Raw genomic sequence first — 15,354 nt, forward strand, 5'->3', positions numbered from 1 at the left:
AAAGAGAGAGAGAAGGAGAGAGAGAGGGAGAAAGGAAGAAACGGAAAGAAAGGAAGGAAAGAAGAAAACAGAAAGGAAGGTAGAGAAAGAAGGAAAGAAAAACGAAAGAAGAAAAAAGAAAGAAAAGAAAAAGAAAGAAGCAAAGAAGGAGAGAGAGAGCGAGCGAGCGAGCGAGCAAGAGAGAGCGAGCGAGAGAGATGGATGGGCCGAGCGGTAGCGCAGATTAAGCGCATGTGACGCGAAGCGCAAGAACCAGCGTAAGGATCCTGGTTAGAGGCCCGGGCTCCCCACCTGTAGGGGAGTCGCTTCACAAGCAGTGAAGCAGGTCTGCAGGTGTTTGTCTTTCTCTCCCTCTCTGTCTTCTCTTCTCTCGATTTCTCTCTGTCCTATCCAACAGCAACAACAATAATAATAACAATGATAAACAACAAGGGCAACAATAGGAAAAAGGTGGCCTCCAGGAGCAGTGGATTAGTAGTGCAGGCACCAAGCCCCAGCAATACCCTGGCGGCAAAAATAAATAAATAAATAAATAAACAAACAAACAAATAAATAAATAAATAAATAAATAAATAAGGAAGGAAGGAAGGAATGGAGCGAGAGAGAAAGAGAACGGTGGTTCCCGCAGGTGTTCCCGCAGGTGGTGGGTCCTCCGGCTCTGGCGGGTTGCGTGGGGGTCCGCGCGGATCCGCGGACAAGCGCGCCCCCTGGTGGCCGGCGCGGGGAGCACACGCGGTGCTGGACAGGTGCTGCGCAAGGGTACCCCCAGTGCTGAGGCAGGGACCCCGACATTTGAGGATCCAGGGCGGGGGGAGCCTGGCTCCAGCGGGTAACCCGCACCTGGGCAGGTGTCGCGGCCCCGCTCACCGGCCCTATTCGGCGGCGGTTGCTCCGGCCTGCAAGGGAGGGCACATGGGGGGGGCATCTTCACTGGGTTGGGGGGCATCTGCACCAGGTGGCGGCCGCGGCCATGCGCGCGTGAGGGGCGACGCAGGGAGACCCCCGGCGCTCCCGGGGTGCACGTGGAGGCCCCCAGCCCCGCAGCCCCGCTGCGGAGCCCGAGGGGCGGGGCGTCCCGGGGCGCGCCCATGGGGGCGGACCCAGACTCGGGGACCAATGGTGCTCGAGAGCTGGCGGGGGGGCAGGCTCCAGGCCTGGCATCCCGGTAGCTGCCGCTGTCTTTTCCGGCACCCGCGCCCCCTCTTCGCCTAGCGGACCCCCGGCCCTTGGGGCGCCCCCTCCCCGGGCGGCTGCGTCTTCGGGGTGCGTGAGTGAGCGGCCTGCCCCGCAGGGTTGCGGCGGGGGGGGTGTCTGCAGGGAGCGGGGTTTGGCCCCCCCACCCGCCCCGGGCGCGGGGAGGAGTCCCCAGCTGGTGCGGCGGGCTGAGTGCGTGTTTTATTTAGTCTGGGGGTGCGCGCGGGCCGGTGGAGTTTGAGGGGCCTCGTGCGGGTGGGCGCGGCTGGGAGAGGTGCCAGGTTTGAGACGGGCTGAAGGGTCCTCTGCGGGGGCGGGGTGGGGGGCTGCTGGAAGTTTCTTGATGCTTCTGGGTAAGGTGACTGCGGGGGCCCGGGTGGGGGAGAGGCTCCTGGGGGGTCGGCTCAGGACTGGAGGAGGTATCCTGGCCCGTAACTCACTTCCTTTTCGGGGGATTTGCTTCCTCTTGTGCGGCTAGTTAAGGGAAGAGATCTTTGCCCCTTCCCAACAGCGCAGCTGTTCCTGGCGAGGAGGGGGGAGCCCCAGAGCGGTGAGCCCACAAACCAAGGACTTTGGAGTGTGCCCACCCCCAAGCCTCCTCCCCCGTGGGTGTTTTCTGCAGGGGAGGCATCTGGGTGCTTGGTTAGAGGTGACTTTTTTTTTTTTTTTTTTGGTGGGGGGAAGGTCCAGCCTGCATCGTCTCTCCCGCAGGGCTCGCACCCAGGCCGCACACCCTCAGTCTGCACCCCACCATGGCCAGCGAGAACTCTCCCCTGCTGGCCTACCGGCTCCTGGGGGAGGAGGGGGTATCCTTCCCGCCCAATGGGGCTGGGGGACCTGGGGGGTCGCCCGCCCGCAGGCTCTCCACCTTCCTAGGGGTGGTGGTGCCCACCGTTCTGTCCATGTTCGGCATTGTGGTCTTCATGAGAATTGGTGAGTGAGGTGGCAGTTCTGGGGTGAAGTGGGGGCACCCTGAGATGGCTCTTGGGTGAAGTAGGGGCACCCTGGGGGGTTCTGGGATAAAGTGGGGCCATCCTGGGTGAAGGGGGTGGAAGGAGGTCTTGAGCGGGAGCCCTGCTTGGGGAGGGGACCTGGGGAACGAGCCCCCCCACACACACCTGCTCTACCTCCTCCCAGGCTTCGTGGTGGGCCACGCTGGGCTGCTGCAGGCCCTGGCCATGCTCCTGGTGGCCTACTTCATCCTGGCCCTCACCGTCCTCTCTGTCTGTGCCATCGCCACCAACGGGGCTGTGAGGGGGGGCGGTGCCTACTGTATCCTTCTGCATCACAGGCTGGGGGGGGACTCTCTTCATCCTGGAGTGGGGGCAGGGGACAGGGCAACAGGGAGGCCAGCATTCTAAACTGATCTTCATTTGCTTATCAAGGAGAGAGAGAGAGAAAGAGATGGGAGGAAGAGGGAGAGAACTGGAGCATCACTCTGGCACATGCAGTGCAGGAGAATCGAATCAGGGACCTCATGCTTGAGAATCCGGTGCTATCCATGCTGCACCTTGGGCAGGTGGGTAGAGGGCAGCGCCCCCAAGTCTCTGAACAGTCTTCTGTCAGTCGTGTGTGATGCACTCAACATAGAAGATGCAGGGAGACCCTGTGACCGGGGTGCTGGTTTCCAGTCCTGAGGTCCTGCAGGACCAGCTGGGGCTTACTGGGAGTGCACCCCATTTGCACTCCTTTTCCTTGACCTGCCCTCCCCACCGCAGTCATGATCAGCCGCACTCTGGGTCCTGAGGTGGGCGGCAGCATCGGCCTCATGTTCTACCTGGCTAACGTGTGTGGCTGTGCTGTGTGCCTGCTAGGGCTGGTGGAGGCTGTGCTCGATGACTTCGGGGCAGGTAGGTGTCTCCGCCGGGTGCCTGGCCCATTAGACTTGACCCAGAGACACCCCGGCCGTAGCACACCCTGATACCATGTACAAGGACCCAGGTTCAAGCTTTGGGTCGCCACCTGCAGGGGGGAGGGAGGGTGGTGGTGCTTGACAAGTAGTGAAGTGGGGCTACAGGAGTCTCTCTCTGTCTTTCTCCTTCTTTATCTCCCCATCCCTTCTCAATTACTCTCTGTCTTATCAAATAAAAATAGAAAGAATGAAAAAAATGGGCGTTGGGAACTGTGGACTGTGTAACACCAACCCCCAGTAATAGAAGAAGAACCACACACACAAAAAAAGACGCCTTTGGCATTTTGGCAATAATAATAATAAAAATGGGTGGGGGAGATAGCATAATGCTTATGCAGAGCCTCTCATGCCTGAGGCTTCAAGGTCTCAGGTTCAATCCCCCACACCACCATAAGCTAGAGCTGAGCAGGGTTCTGATAATAAATACAGAAGTAAAGAAGAGAAACAGAAGGGGCCAGGCAGAGGAGCACTGGTTAAATGCACATAGTAATAAGCACAAGGATTCGTGCAAGGATCTGGGTTCCAGACCCAGCTCCACACCTGCCGTGAGGACACTTCACAAGCAGTGAAGCAGGCCTGCAGGTGTCTCTCTCTCTCCCCTCTCGATTTCTCTCTGTCCTATCAAGTAAAATGGGGAGGGGGAAGGAGGAAAGGAAAAAATGGCCACCAGTCAGCACTGAGTTCCAGTGATAACCTTGGAGGCAAAAAAAAAAGGGGGGTCAGGCAGTAGCACAGCGCGTTAAGCACACATAGCACAAAGCACAGGGACCGGCATAAGGATCCCGGCTCCAGCCCCCGGCTCCCCACCTGCAGGGGGAGTCGCTTCACAGGTGGTAAAGCAGGTCTGCAGGTGTCTATCTTTCTCTCCCCCTTTCTGTCTTCCCCTCCTCTGTCCATTTCTCTCTGTCCTATCCAACAATGAAAAACATCAACAATAACAATAATAACCATAACAAGGTTACAACAACAAGGGCAACAAAAGAGGGAAAAAATGGCCTCCAGGAGCAGTGGATTCATGGTGCAGGCACTGAGCCCCAGCAATAACCCTGGAGGCAAAAAAAAAAAAAAAGTAAATAAAATAAAATAAAATCAGTGGGCCAGATATTGGTGCACTTGTTACAATGCTTAAGGACTCAGGTTCAAGCCCCCCCCCCCCCACTGCAGAGGGGAAGCTTCACCAATGGTGAAGCAGTGCTGCTCTTTATCTCCCCCTCCCCTCTCAATTTCTCTCTGTTTCTACACAAAAGAAAGAAAATACTTTTTCAAATCACACATAAAAATAACAGGTGTTGGTGGCTCCTCTCAGAGGGGGCCGGGAGGCTGTGGTGCAGCCTAGGAGGAGGGCCCAGGGTGTCGCTGCTGCTCTATGGACGCCCCTCTCTCTCTCCCGCAGATGCCTCGGGTGCCAGTGGGCTCCGGGTGCTGCCCCAAGGCTACGGCTGGAGTCTGCTCTACGGTTCCCTGCTGCTGGGGCTGGTGGGCGGCGTGTGCACGCTGGGGGCCGGCCTCTATGCCCGCGCCTCCTTCCTCACCTTCCTGCTGGTGTCTGGCTCCCTGGCCTCCGTGCTGGTCAGCTTTGTGGCCGTGGGGCCCCGGGACATCCCCCTGACCCCCCGGCCCGGCCCCAATGGCTCCTCCCTGCCACTCCAGTTCGGCCACTTCACTGGCTTCAATAGCAGCACCCTCAAGGCCAACTTGGGCGGTGAGTGACACCTGGGGAGCTGGATTCTCGGGGTGTGGGTGGGTCTTGGGTCCCCACAGACTCAGGGACGGGAGGCCCGGCAGTGCCCAGGGAGGCAGCTCAGCGGTTGAATACTGGACTGGCATGAGTGGGTTTCAGAGTTCAGGTCCCAACACAGCATATACCAGAGCAGGGCTCAGGTGCTCTCTCATTAAAGTAAGTAGGGTTGCAGGCCGGGGAGACAGCACAGGGGCTCTGCAAATGACTCTCAGGCCTGAGGCTCTGAGGGCCCAGGTTCAATCCCCAGCACCACCATCAGCCAGAGCTGAGCAGTTTGGGCCCAGCTAAATAGCTCACTTGGGTAGTATTCTGCTTTGCAATGGTTGAGACCCAGGTTCAAGCCCGGTCCCCACTGCATCAAAGGAAGTTACAGTGCTGCGGGTAAGTGGACACTCCAACCTTGAGTATGCCAGAATGATGTTCTGGTTCTCTCTCTCTTCCTGTCTCTCTCATTAATACATAAATCAAGCTTAAATATTTTTATTATCTTTATTGGATAGAAAGAAATCAAGAGGGATAGGGGAGATAGAGAGGAGAGAGGTAGAGAGACACCTGCAGCCCTGCTTCACCACTCTCAAAGCTTTCCCCCCTGCAGGTGGGGACTAGAGGCTTGAACCCGGGTCCTTGTGCACTGTAACATATGCGCTCAACCAGGTGTGCCACCATCCGGCCCCATAAAGCTTTTTTAAAATGAGAACAGTCGGGCCCTGCAGGCCCCTCAGTGGTTCTCACACAAAATGAGGCCTTGACTGCATTCCCTGGAGTTGAAGAGAAAGGGCCAGAAATCTGGAAAAAAGATAAATGACTGAAGAGACCTTTCGGAGTTTGGGTGTGGGGTGAGAGGCACTGCTGGTCCTCCCTGCAGGCCAAGCATGTGACGGCTGGCCAGGCCTGGCCTGGGAGGAGCTGGTTGATTTGGAGATAAGATGCTCATTCAGGAAACAATTAAATCACACTTGTGATTGCAGAAGATAAGAGCTGAGCAGAGGAGGGAGGCCAGAGCTCTGTTGAAAACTGGTACTGAGGGGAGCTAGAGGGGACGGTCTGCGGGAGGGGAGGGAGTAGGGAGGGGCTGGGTAGTGGCCCACCTGGTTGAGTGCACGTTACAATGCACAAGGACCCAGGTTCAAGCCCCCGGCCACCACCTGCAGGGTAAAGTTTTGTGAGTGTTGAAGCAGTGTTACAGATGTCTGTCACTCTTTATTTTATTTTATTTTTTTTTGTTTTACTTATTTATTTATTATTGGGTAGAGACAGAAATTGAGAGGGGAGGGGGAAGATAGAGAGGGAGAGGGACAGAGAGACACCTGTAACCCTGCTTCACCACTTGTGAAACTTTCCTCCTGCAAGTGGGGACCAGGGGCTTGAACCTGGATCCTTGTACGTTGTAATCTGTGTGCTTAACCAGGTGCACCACCGACGCCCCCTGTCACTCTTTCTATCTCTCCCATCCCTCTGGATTTCTGGCTATGTCAGGTGGCCAGGTGGTGGCACACCTGGTTAAGCACACATAGTACTAAGTGCAAGGGCCCACGTAAGCATCCAGGTTTGAGCTCCCGGCTCCCTACCAGCTGGGGGGACTCTTCACAAGAGGCAAAGCAGGTGTCTATTTTCTTTCCCTCTCTATCTCCCCCTCTTCTCAATTCCTCTCTGTCCAGTCCAATAAAATGAGAGGAAAATGGCCCCCAGCAGCAGTGGATTTGTAATGCTGGCACCAAGCCCCAGCGATAACCCTGGAGGTAAAAACAAATAAATAAAATGAAATAAAAAGAGAAATGGAGGTGGCTTGGTTGGTGGGGGGCCAGGCTCCCTGGGTGGGGGTGGCTGAGGTTCTGTCCTCCCCGGACCCACCCACTGCAGCGGGCTATGCCAAGGACTACACCACGGGCACCCTGATGACCTTCGCTAGCGTCTTCGCGGTCCTCTTCAATGGCTGCACAGGCATCATGGCTGGTGCCAACATGTCAGGTGGGGCCTGCTGGGCTCCTGGTGTGGGGGGGGCTGTGAGGGGGTGGGGCTCCTGCGGGGGCGGGGCTATGACCTGGCTCTCCTGGTCTCCCCCACAGGGGAGCTGAAGGACCCCAGCCGTGCCATCCCCCTGGGCACCATCGTGGCTGTGGCCTATACCTTCTTCATCTACATCCTGCTCTTCTTTCTCTCCAGCTTCACCTGCGACAGGTACGGGGTGGGGCGGGTAGGTGGAACAGGATCTGCGAGGTATTCTGGTTTGGGGGTACAGAAGCCAGAGACAGAGCTGGCTGTCTGTCCTGGTGGGGAAGGGTGTTCAGCTGGGGAGACAGCACAGTGGTTCTGAAAAATGCCTGAGGCTCCAAGGTCCCAGGTAAGCCAGAGATGAGAGTAGTGCTCTGATTTAAAAAAAAAAAAAAAAGATGGGATGGGGTGGTGGCTTTCAATTCCATTGACATTTCCAGAAATAATTGGCTTCTTGTGTATATGCTATTGGGAACGGACACTTCCTGAATGCCAGCTTTGTCCTCTGGTACACTTGACCTTTTTCTTTTGCTTTAATTTTTTTTAAATTTTATTTTAAAAAAGGAGACATTAACAAAACCATAGGATAAGAGAGGTACAACTCCACTCAGTTCCCACCACCAGATCTCCATATCCCATCCCATTCCCTGATAGCTTTCCTATTCTTTATCCCTCTGGGAGTATGGACTCAAGGTCATTGTGGGATGCAGAAGGTGGAAGGTCTGGCTCTGTAATTGCTTCCCCGCTGAACATGGGCATTGACTGGTGCTTTAAAATTTTATTACCTTTATTCAATTACTTATTGGATAAAGAAAGCTAGAAATTGAGAGGAAGGAGGAGGTAGAGAGGGAGGGAGACAAACACCTGCAGCCCTTCTTCACCACTTGTGAAGCTTTCCCCCTGCAATTGGGGCCTGGGGGCTCAAACCTGGGTCCTTGCACATTGTAACATGTGCGCTCAACCAGGTGCACCACCACTCGGCCCTCTTTTCTCTTTTTTCTAGTCTGTTTGTTTGTTTATTTATTTTTATCACCAGTGTTGTCACTGCACTCCACCATTCCCAGGCCACTTTTCCTATTTTCTTCTTTTTCTTTCTGTTTCATTTATTTTTATATTTTGATAGAGGGAGAGAGAGGACAAGAGACAGAGGAAGAGAGACACCTGCAGCAGTGCTCAACCATTCATGAAGCTTCTCCCCTGCAGATGGGGATAGGGGATTGAACCCAGGCCTTTGAATATACTGACGTGTGCTTCTACGTCTGGGAGGTAGCGCAGTGGCTAGAGTTTTGGACCTGAAGGCATGAGGTCTTGAGTTTGATCCCTGGCATCACATGTACTGAAGTGATGCTCTACTTCTCCTCCTCTCTCTCTTTCTCATGTTGATAAGTAAATAAAGAATTTTGGAAAAAAAAAACAGTGAAAGGGGCTGGGCAGTGCTGAACCTTGTAGAACATACATGTTACTATGAGCAAGGACCCAGGTTCAAGCCCCCTGATCCCCACCTGCAGGGGGGAAGCTTCACAAGCAGTGAGGCAGGTCTGCAGGTATCTCTCTGTCTCCCTCTCTATTTCCCCTCCTCTCTAAATTTTTCTTTGTGCTATCACATTATAATCAAGTCAATAAATAAATTAATAAAATGGGGGTCGCTTCACAGGTGGTGAAGCAGGTCTACAGGTGTCTCTCTCTCCCCCTCTCTGTCTTCCCCTCCTCTATTTCTCTCTGTCCTATCCAACAACAACAACTACTACAACAACAATAAAAAGACAACAATGGCAACAAAAGGGAAAATAAATTAAAAAAATTAATTAATTAATAAAATGGGGGCCTGGCGGTGGCACACCTGACTAAGCGCTCATATTACAGTGCACAAGCATACAGGTTCGAGTCCCTGGTCCCCACTTGCAGGGGGAAAGCTTCATGTGAAGCAGGGCTGCAGGTGTCTCTCTTTCTCCCTCTTAATCTCCCCCTCCCGTCTCAGTTTCTCTGTCTCTATCCAATAATAAATAAATAAATAAATAAATAAATAAATAAAAATGTTAAAGTAGAGCAGGGGTGGATGGCATAATGATTATGCAAAGAGACTCTCATGCCTGAGGCTCCAAAGTCCCAGGTTCAGTCCCCCACACCACCATAAGCCAGAGCTGAGCAGTGCTCTGGTAATATAAAATAAAATAAGTAAGTAAAATTCACAGGTGAACCCTACAGGATGGGCCTGGCACCTGACCTTCTTCAGGCCCTGAGGTCAGCACTGGGCCAGCTGAGGGCTGGAGTCCATCTGGTTCACCTGTCCTGAGCCTGTGCCTTCAGGCCCTGTCTCGGGGCCCCTGAGCATCCTTGGGGTGCTAAGTATGCCCTTGCTTCATCTGAACCCCAGGACGCTGCTGCAGGAGGACTATAGCTTCTTCCGCTCCATCAGCCTGTGGCCCCCACTGGTCCTCATCGGTGTCTACGCCACCTCGCTCTCCGCCTCCATGAGCTCCCTCATCGGAGCCTCTCGCATCCTTCATGCTCTGGCCCAGGACGACCTCTTTGGTGCGCTGCCCACCTTCTTCCGCCTCTCCCTCCCATGTCTGTCCGTCTGTCCATCCAGGGCCCAGGCAGACTGTCTACTCTCTGTCTTCACAGGAGTGGTCCTGGCTCCGGCCAAAGTGGTGACCCGTGGTGGGAACCCCTGGGGGGCCGTGCTGTACTCTTGGGGCCTCGTACAGGTGAGCCTCCCCTACTTCCTGGGGATCTTGTGTGAGTTCTCCAGGGGGTGGTCGTGGAAGGGATGGGTGGGAGGCTGTTAGGGGGTGGCAGCTGGTGACCCTCGGATGCCTGGATCTTGAGCAGCTGGTGCTGCTGGCTGGGAAGCTGAACACACTGGCAGCCGTGGTCACTGTCTTCTACCTGGTGGCCTATGCCGCTGTGGACCTGTCCTGCCTGAGCCTGGAGTGGGCCTCGGCCCCCAACTTCCGGTGAGAGAGGACTCTGGGCTGGGAGAGGGGAGTCCCCCGGCTGGGGATGGGGTTGGCCTTGGTCCTGAGTGCCCACTGTCTGTCTGTCTGTCTGTCTGTCCGTGTGTCGCCAGCCCCACCTTCAGCCTGTTCTCCTGGCACACCTGCCTGCTGGGCGTCGCTTCTTGCCTGCTCATGATGTTCCTGATCAGCCCGGGGGCGGCCGGTGGCTCCCTACTGCTCATGGCGCTGCTCTCCGCCCTGCTCACCGCCCGTGGTGGGCCCAGCAGCTGGGGCTACGTCAGCCAGGCCCTGCTTTTCCACCAGGTGGGCAGGCTGAGGGGTCCCTCCTTCACTCCTGCCTCTCCCAAGAGGCCCCCCAGCCCCCCACCCCACCCCATGCTCCCCGGGTACAGAGGTACCTGCTCCAGCCCCCCTGGCCCCCCAGGTGTGAAAGTACCTGCTGCAGCCCCCTTGAACCCCCCCCCAAATGCAGAAGTACCTGCTCAGCCCCCCTGACCCTCCAGGTGCAGAAGTACCTGCTTCAGTCCCCCTGAGCCCCACAGGTGTGCAAGTACCTGCTCCAACCCCCCCCAATCCCCAGGTACAGAAGTACCTGCTCCAGCCCCCCCAACCCCCCAGGTGCGGAAGTACCTGCTCCGGCTGGACGTGCGCAAGGAGCACGTGAAGTTCTGGCGGCCACAGCTGCTGCTGCTGGTGGGGAACCCGCGGGGAGCCCTGCCCCTGCTGCGCCTGGCCAACCAGCTCAAGAAGGGGGGCCTGTATGTGCTGGGCCACGTCACCCTGGGGGACCTCGGTGAGCTGCCCTCGCGCGCCCCCTAGCGCCCGGTCCCCGCCCCGCCTTGTCCCTCGGCCCCCGGGGCTGGCTGCGGTCCCATGGCCTCTCCCGCTGCCCCCCAGACTGCCTGCCTTCGGACCCCGTGCAGCCGCAGTACGGGGCGTGGCTGAGCCTGGTGGACCGCGCCCAGGTCAAGGCCTTCGTGGACCTCACGCTGTCGCTGTCGGTGCGCCAGGGGGCTCAGCACCTGCTGCGGATCTCGGGCCTCGGTGAGCACCCAATCCCCACCCTACACCCCCCAGTAACCTGCAGGTTCCAGGCCTCAAGAGAAAGAGAAAGCCGCAGTCTCCTGCAGATAAGGCTATGAAGATAACAGCCTAGGTGGGGGCAGCGGGGAGGCCAGAGGTGGGGTGACACCTGGATGTCACATTTTTCTAATCCTGGAGCTGGCGCCTGGGGCAATGTGTTGGGGGATCTCTCTGGCCAGGGGCAGGTGGGGTCTGACCTAATTTTTTTTTAATATTTATTTATTTATTCCCTTTTGTTGCCCTTGTTTTGTTGTTGTAGTTATTGTTGTTGTTGCTGTTACTGGATAGGACAGAGAAAATGGAGAGAGGAAGGGGAGATAGAGACAGAGACAGAGAAAGATAGACACCTCCAGACCTGCTTCACCGCTTGTGAAGAGACTCCCCTGCAGGTGGGGTGCCGGGGGTTGGAACTGGGATCCTTATTGCGGGTCCTTGCGCTTTGCGCCAACTACACTTAACCCGCCGCTACCTCCCGACTCCCCTGACCTAGATTCTGAGAGAGGAGGGCCTGGGCCTATGTGGCCACCATGGTTTGGTGGTAAAATGGCATCACAGCTAAGTGACGGGCTGTGGGGGGGCATACTCTCCCAGGTGGGGTGCTAAGAGCCCCAGGCCCTTTCCCTCAGTCCATGCTCAGTGGCCTCCTCTCTCTGTCCCTGAGTGCCTCTGCCCCCCCCCCCCAATTCATTAAGAGGGTCTGGGCTCCAGCTCCCTGGAGATGGACGCTTAGCCTGTTTTCAGTCAGAACCCTGAACAGTGTCCAGCGGGGGTGGCTGGTGTCATTGGCAAGAGGGTTTGGCCACCACTCGAGAGAGGGCTTTGTCTTCAGGCACTAAAGATTTATTTATTTGGTTGTCTGGAAAGTCAGGATGTATTTTCCTCTGTTTCTTTATGTACAAATTTGTCCTAACTTTCCCAACAACTTTGTCTGTCTCAGAGAGAGACAGAGATGGAGAGAGAGAGAGAGATACTGCAGTCCTGAAGCTTCTCTCAATGCGGTGGGGGCCAGGCTTGAACCTGCGCCCTGTACATGGCAAAGCAGTGTGCTATCCAGGGGAGCTATGTCACTGGTCCTGTTTATTTATTTTAAATAAAGATTTATTTACTTATGAGAGAGACATAGGAGCAGGGTGATGGCAGCCTGGTTGAGTGCACATATTATAGCGTGTAAGGACCCTCTCTGTCTCCCCTTCCCCTCATTTTCTCTCTGTCATGTCAAATACATACATACATACATACATACATACATACATAAAATTTATTTATGAGAGAGACAGTAGGAGGGAGAAGCAGACCATCACTCTGACACATATAATACCGGAAATCAAACTCAGGACCTCATGCTTGAGAGTCCAGTGTTCTATCCACTGTACCGCCTCTGGACTGCTATTTATTTATTGACTGACTGGAGGGAGGGGAAGAGAGAGAGAGAACCCAAGGGCCACTCTGGCATATGCAGTGTCAGAGATCAGACTCAGGACCTGTCTCATGCTTAAGAGCATTTAAATTTTATCTATTTATTGTTGGATAGAGACAGAGAGGAATTTAGAGGGTAGGGGAGGTAGAGAGGGAGAGAGAGACACCTGCTGCCCTGCTTCGCCACTTGTGAAGCTTTCCCCTTGCAGGTTGGGGCCAGGGATTTGAACCTGGGTCCTTGTGCCCTGGAATGTGTGTGCATAACCAGGTGGACCTCATACTTTATCCACGAGCTACCTCCTGGGCCATAAGATGTATTTGTTAAGAGGGGGAGGGGGTGGGAGGGAGAACCAGAGCATTACTCAGCGCTGGCACTAGGTGGTGCTGGGGATTGAACCTGGGACCAGGATGCAGAGCCCGGAGGGGAGCGTTTTTGGACATGCTTGTTCCCCCTGAGCTACCTGGTGGGCCCCTACTTTCCCGAAACAAATCTTGTGGGGGGAGTGAGTCACACCGAGGGGGAGGGTTTCCTCTACTGAGTTGATTCTCCAGACGCCCAGGATTTGTTTGATCAATTTGGGGTTGGATGAGGAAGCTGAGTCTCCCTGGGAAAGATCTGATTCCACAGCAATTGTTTAAAAGGTTTAAAACAAGACTAGGAAAAAAAAAAAAAAAAAGAAAGAAAAAACAGGACCAGGGAGACAGCACAGAGGTGATGCAAAAGACTTTCTTGTTAGAGGCTCCGAGACCCCAGGCTCCACCATCAGCCAGAGCTGATCAGCTCTGGTTAAATAATAATAAAGAATTAAAAAAAAAAAAAGTATGAAGCAGGAGCAGTGGCTGGCCCCTGGGGGCACTGTGGTGCATACTATGTGGGGTTTCCAGGTTCCCAGGATTGGGGTGTCTTCGCCTCACCCTTGCCCTGTCAGTCTGCCTCAGGGCAAATGACTTCATTGAGGAGGGGAGGTTTTTATCAGTGAGGGGGAGATAAGCAGTCCTTGCCTCACCTGTGGCTGCACTGAGGAGTTCAGCAGGCTGCAGCCAAGGCCCCACCCCCCTCTACCTGCGGGGGCCACACCATGGTCACACAGGTTGGCTTTGCAGGTGTAGAAAGGACGGCACAGTCTGGGGGCCAGGGTCAGGTGCTGGGCTCTGCAGGCCTTATGGGTTGCCCAGTGGAGTCAGAAACGTCTTTAGTTTATTTTCATTTTTTCTTTATCGCCACCACTGTTCCTGGCGGCCACTTTTTCCATTTTATTTTTATTTGACAGGACAGAGAGAAATTGAGAGGGATGGGGAGATCAAAGAGAGAGAAAGAGAAACACCTGCGGACCTGCTTCACTGCTCCTGAAGCATATTCCCTGCAGGTGGGAAGCGGGGGCTTGAACCTGGGTCCTCCCGGTATGGTGACACTCTACTGGATACACTACTGCCGTGACCTAGAAAAGCAGGTTCATCATCAGCATTTGCAGCTGAGCTTGGTCACTGTGACCGGTGGCTGCGTGTGAAAGTGTCTGTGAATCACGTCAACGCCCAGACCTGAGCCACCTCGCTCGGTGGCCCAGTGGCCCGGTGGCCCCTGTGGGTGACACACGCGGCGACCCTGGGGGTGTGTGGCTGTGGTCTGAGTCCTCCTCGTCCCTCCTCCCCAGGTGGCATGAAGCCCAACACACTGGTCCTGGGCTTCTACGATGACACGCCCCCCCAGGACCACTTCCTGACGGACCCTGCTTTCTGCGAGCAGGCTGATGCCCCCTCAGAAGGCGGAGCCCCCGCCCTCAGCACCCTGTTCCCCCCTCCCCGGGCCCCGGGGAGTCCCCGGGCACTGAGCCCCCAGGACTACGTGGCCACGGTGGTGGACGCCCTGAAGATGAACAAGAACGTGGTCCTGGCCCGGGGCTGTGGGGCGTTGCCCCCCGAGAGACTGAGCCGGGCAGCCGGGGGCTCCCTGAGGCCGCACCACATGGACGTGTGGCCCCTGAACCTGCTGCGACCTCGGGGTGGGCCCGGCTACGTGGACGTGTGTGGCCTCTTCCTGCTGCAGATGGCTACCATCCTGGGCATGGTTCCCGCCTGGCACAGCGCCCGTTTGCGCATCTTCCTGTGCCTGGGCCCCCGAGAGGCGCCCGGAGCAGCTGAGGGCCGTCTGCGGGCCCTGCTCAGCCAGCTGCGCATCCGGGCCGAAGTGCATGAGGTGCCTTGGGGCCAGGGCGCCGCGGAGCCCACCCAGGAGGAGGAGGAGGAGGAGGAAGGGGACTTTGTGAACAGCAGCCTTGGGGATGCAGAGGCCGAGGCCCTGGCTGGCAGCGCCAACGCCCTGGTCCGGGCCCAGCAGGGGCGAGGCCAGATGGGCAGCCCAGGGGGACCAGAGCGTGGGGAAGCCCCCACAGGACCCACAACGGCCCTCACTTTCCTCTACCTGCCTCGGCCTCCTGCTGACCCGGCCCGCTACCCCCGCTACCTGGGGCTGCTGGAGACTCTCACCCGGGATCTGGGGCCCACGCTGCTTGTGCATGGGGTCACTCCTGTCACCTGCACTGACATCTGAGGCCCAGACACTCCAAGAGCCCCTGGAGGTGGGAGGGAAGAGGAGGAGGGAGTGAAGGAGGAAGAGAAAGAAGAGGAGGAGGAGGAGGAGGGAGGAACTATGGCCACCTCCCTGCCCCACGTGGGCCACAGGCTGTCAGGAGACCAGGCCCACTCCCTCTCCTGAGTCTCCAGGAGGGCCCCCCCCATGCACTAAAGTGGGGCTCAGGGGATCCTTCCCTTCACTGGTGCCTTCACGGGGGGGCTGGGTCTCTGCCCGTGCCCCTAGGCTACCTCAGTCTCCCTCCTCGCCGAGACGCCCCCCAAGTAGACTCGATGACTGCCCCCCACAAGTTCTGATGTTTTTTTGTTCATGTTCTGTTTTTATTTTTCTAACTGCTGATCCTGAATAATAATAATAAAGACCAAAACCACCCCCAGGGCTGCCCGAGAACTGCTGGGGGGGGGGGGCAGGCAGGCGGGGAGAAGGAGGTCTTGGAGATGGGGGCTCTGGCGGGAAACCTGGGCTC

The 15,354-nt window shown here is 56.3% G+C and overlaps 1 protein-coding gene across 2 annotated transcripts; it reads left to right on the forward strand.

Annotated features, from left to right (window-relative positions):
• The first annotated feature begins 1,119 nt into the window (after positions 1 to 1,119).
• SLC12A9 (solute carrier family 12 member 9) lies at positions 1,120 to 15,264 on the forward strand. 2 transcript variants are annotated; one of them, XM_007534803.3, is made up of 14 exons: positions 1,120 to 1,263; positions 1,906 to 2,127; positions 2,332 to 2,466; positions 2,913 to 3,044; positions 4,500 to 4,808; positions 6,708 to 6,815; positions 6,914 to 7,025; positions 9,214 to 9,371; positions 9,465 to 9,547; positions 9,672 to 9,796; positions 9,910 to 10,102; positions 10,418 to 10,592; positions 10,697 to 10,843; positions 13,951 to 15,264. In XM_007534803.3, exons 2-14 carry the CDS (start codon positions 1,947 to 1,949, stop codon positions 14,844 to 14,846), a joined length of 2,754 nt encoding a protein of 917 aa, XP_007534865.2. In that variant the 5' UTR covers positions 1,120 to 1,263; positions 1,906 to 1,946; the 3' UTR covers positions 14,847 to 15,264. The 2 variants fall into 2 exon arrangements, with proteins under 2 accessions (XP_007534865.2, XP_060029413.1); XM_060173430.1 differs by lacking the exon at positions 9,214 to 9,371 and having other exon boundaries at positions 10,380 to 10,592.
• The last annotated feature ends 90 nt before the right edge of the window (positions 15,265 to 15,354 follow it).

The sequence above is a fragment of the Erinaceus europaeus genome, chromosome 15 (assembly GCF_950295315.1).
Source record: "Erinaceus europaeus chromosome 15, mEriEur2.1, whole genome shotgun sequence".
NCBI classification, from domain to species: domain Eukaryota; kingdom Metazoa; phylum Chordata; class Mammalia; order Eulipotyphla; family Erinaceidae; genus Erinaceus; species Erinaceus europaeus.

Coding starts and splice junctions, on each gene's coding strand:
- SLC12A9 (XM_007534803.3), top strand. CDS start 1,947: ATGGCCAGCGAGAACTCTCCCCTGCTGGCCTACCGGCTCCTGGGGGAG. Junction 4,809..6,707: donor CCTCAAGGCCAACTTGGGCG/GTGAGTGACACC, acceptor CACCCACTGCAG/CGGGCTATGCCAAGGACTAC. Junction 10,593..10,696: donor CGTCACCCTGGGGGACCTCG/GTGAGCTGCCCT, acceptor GCTGCCCCCCAG/ACTGCCTGCCTTCGGACCCC.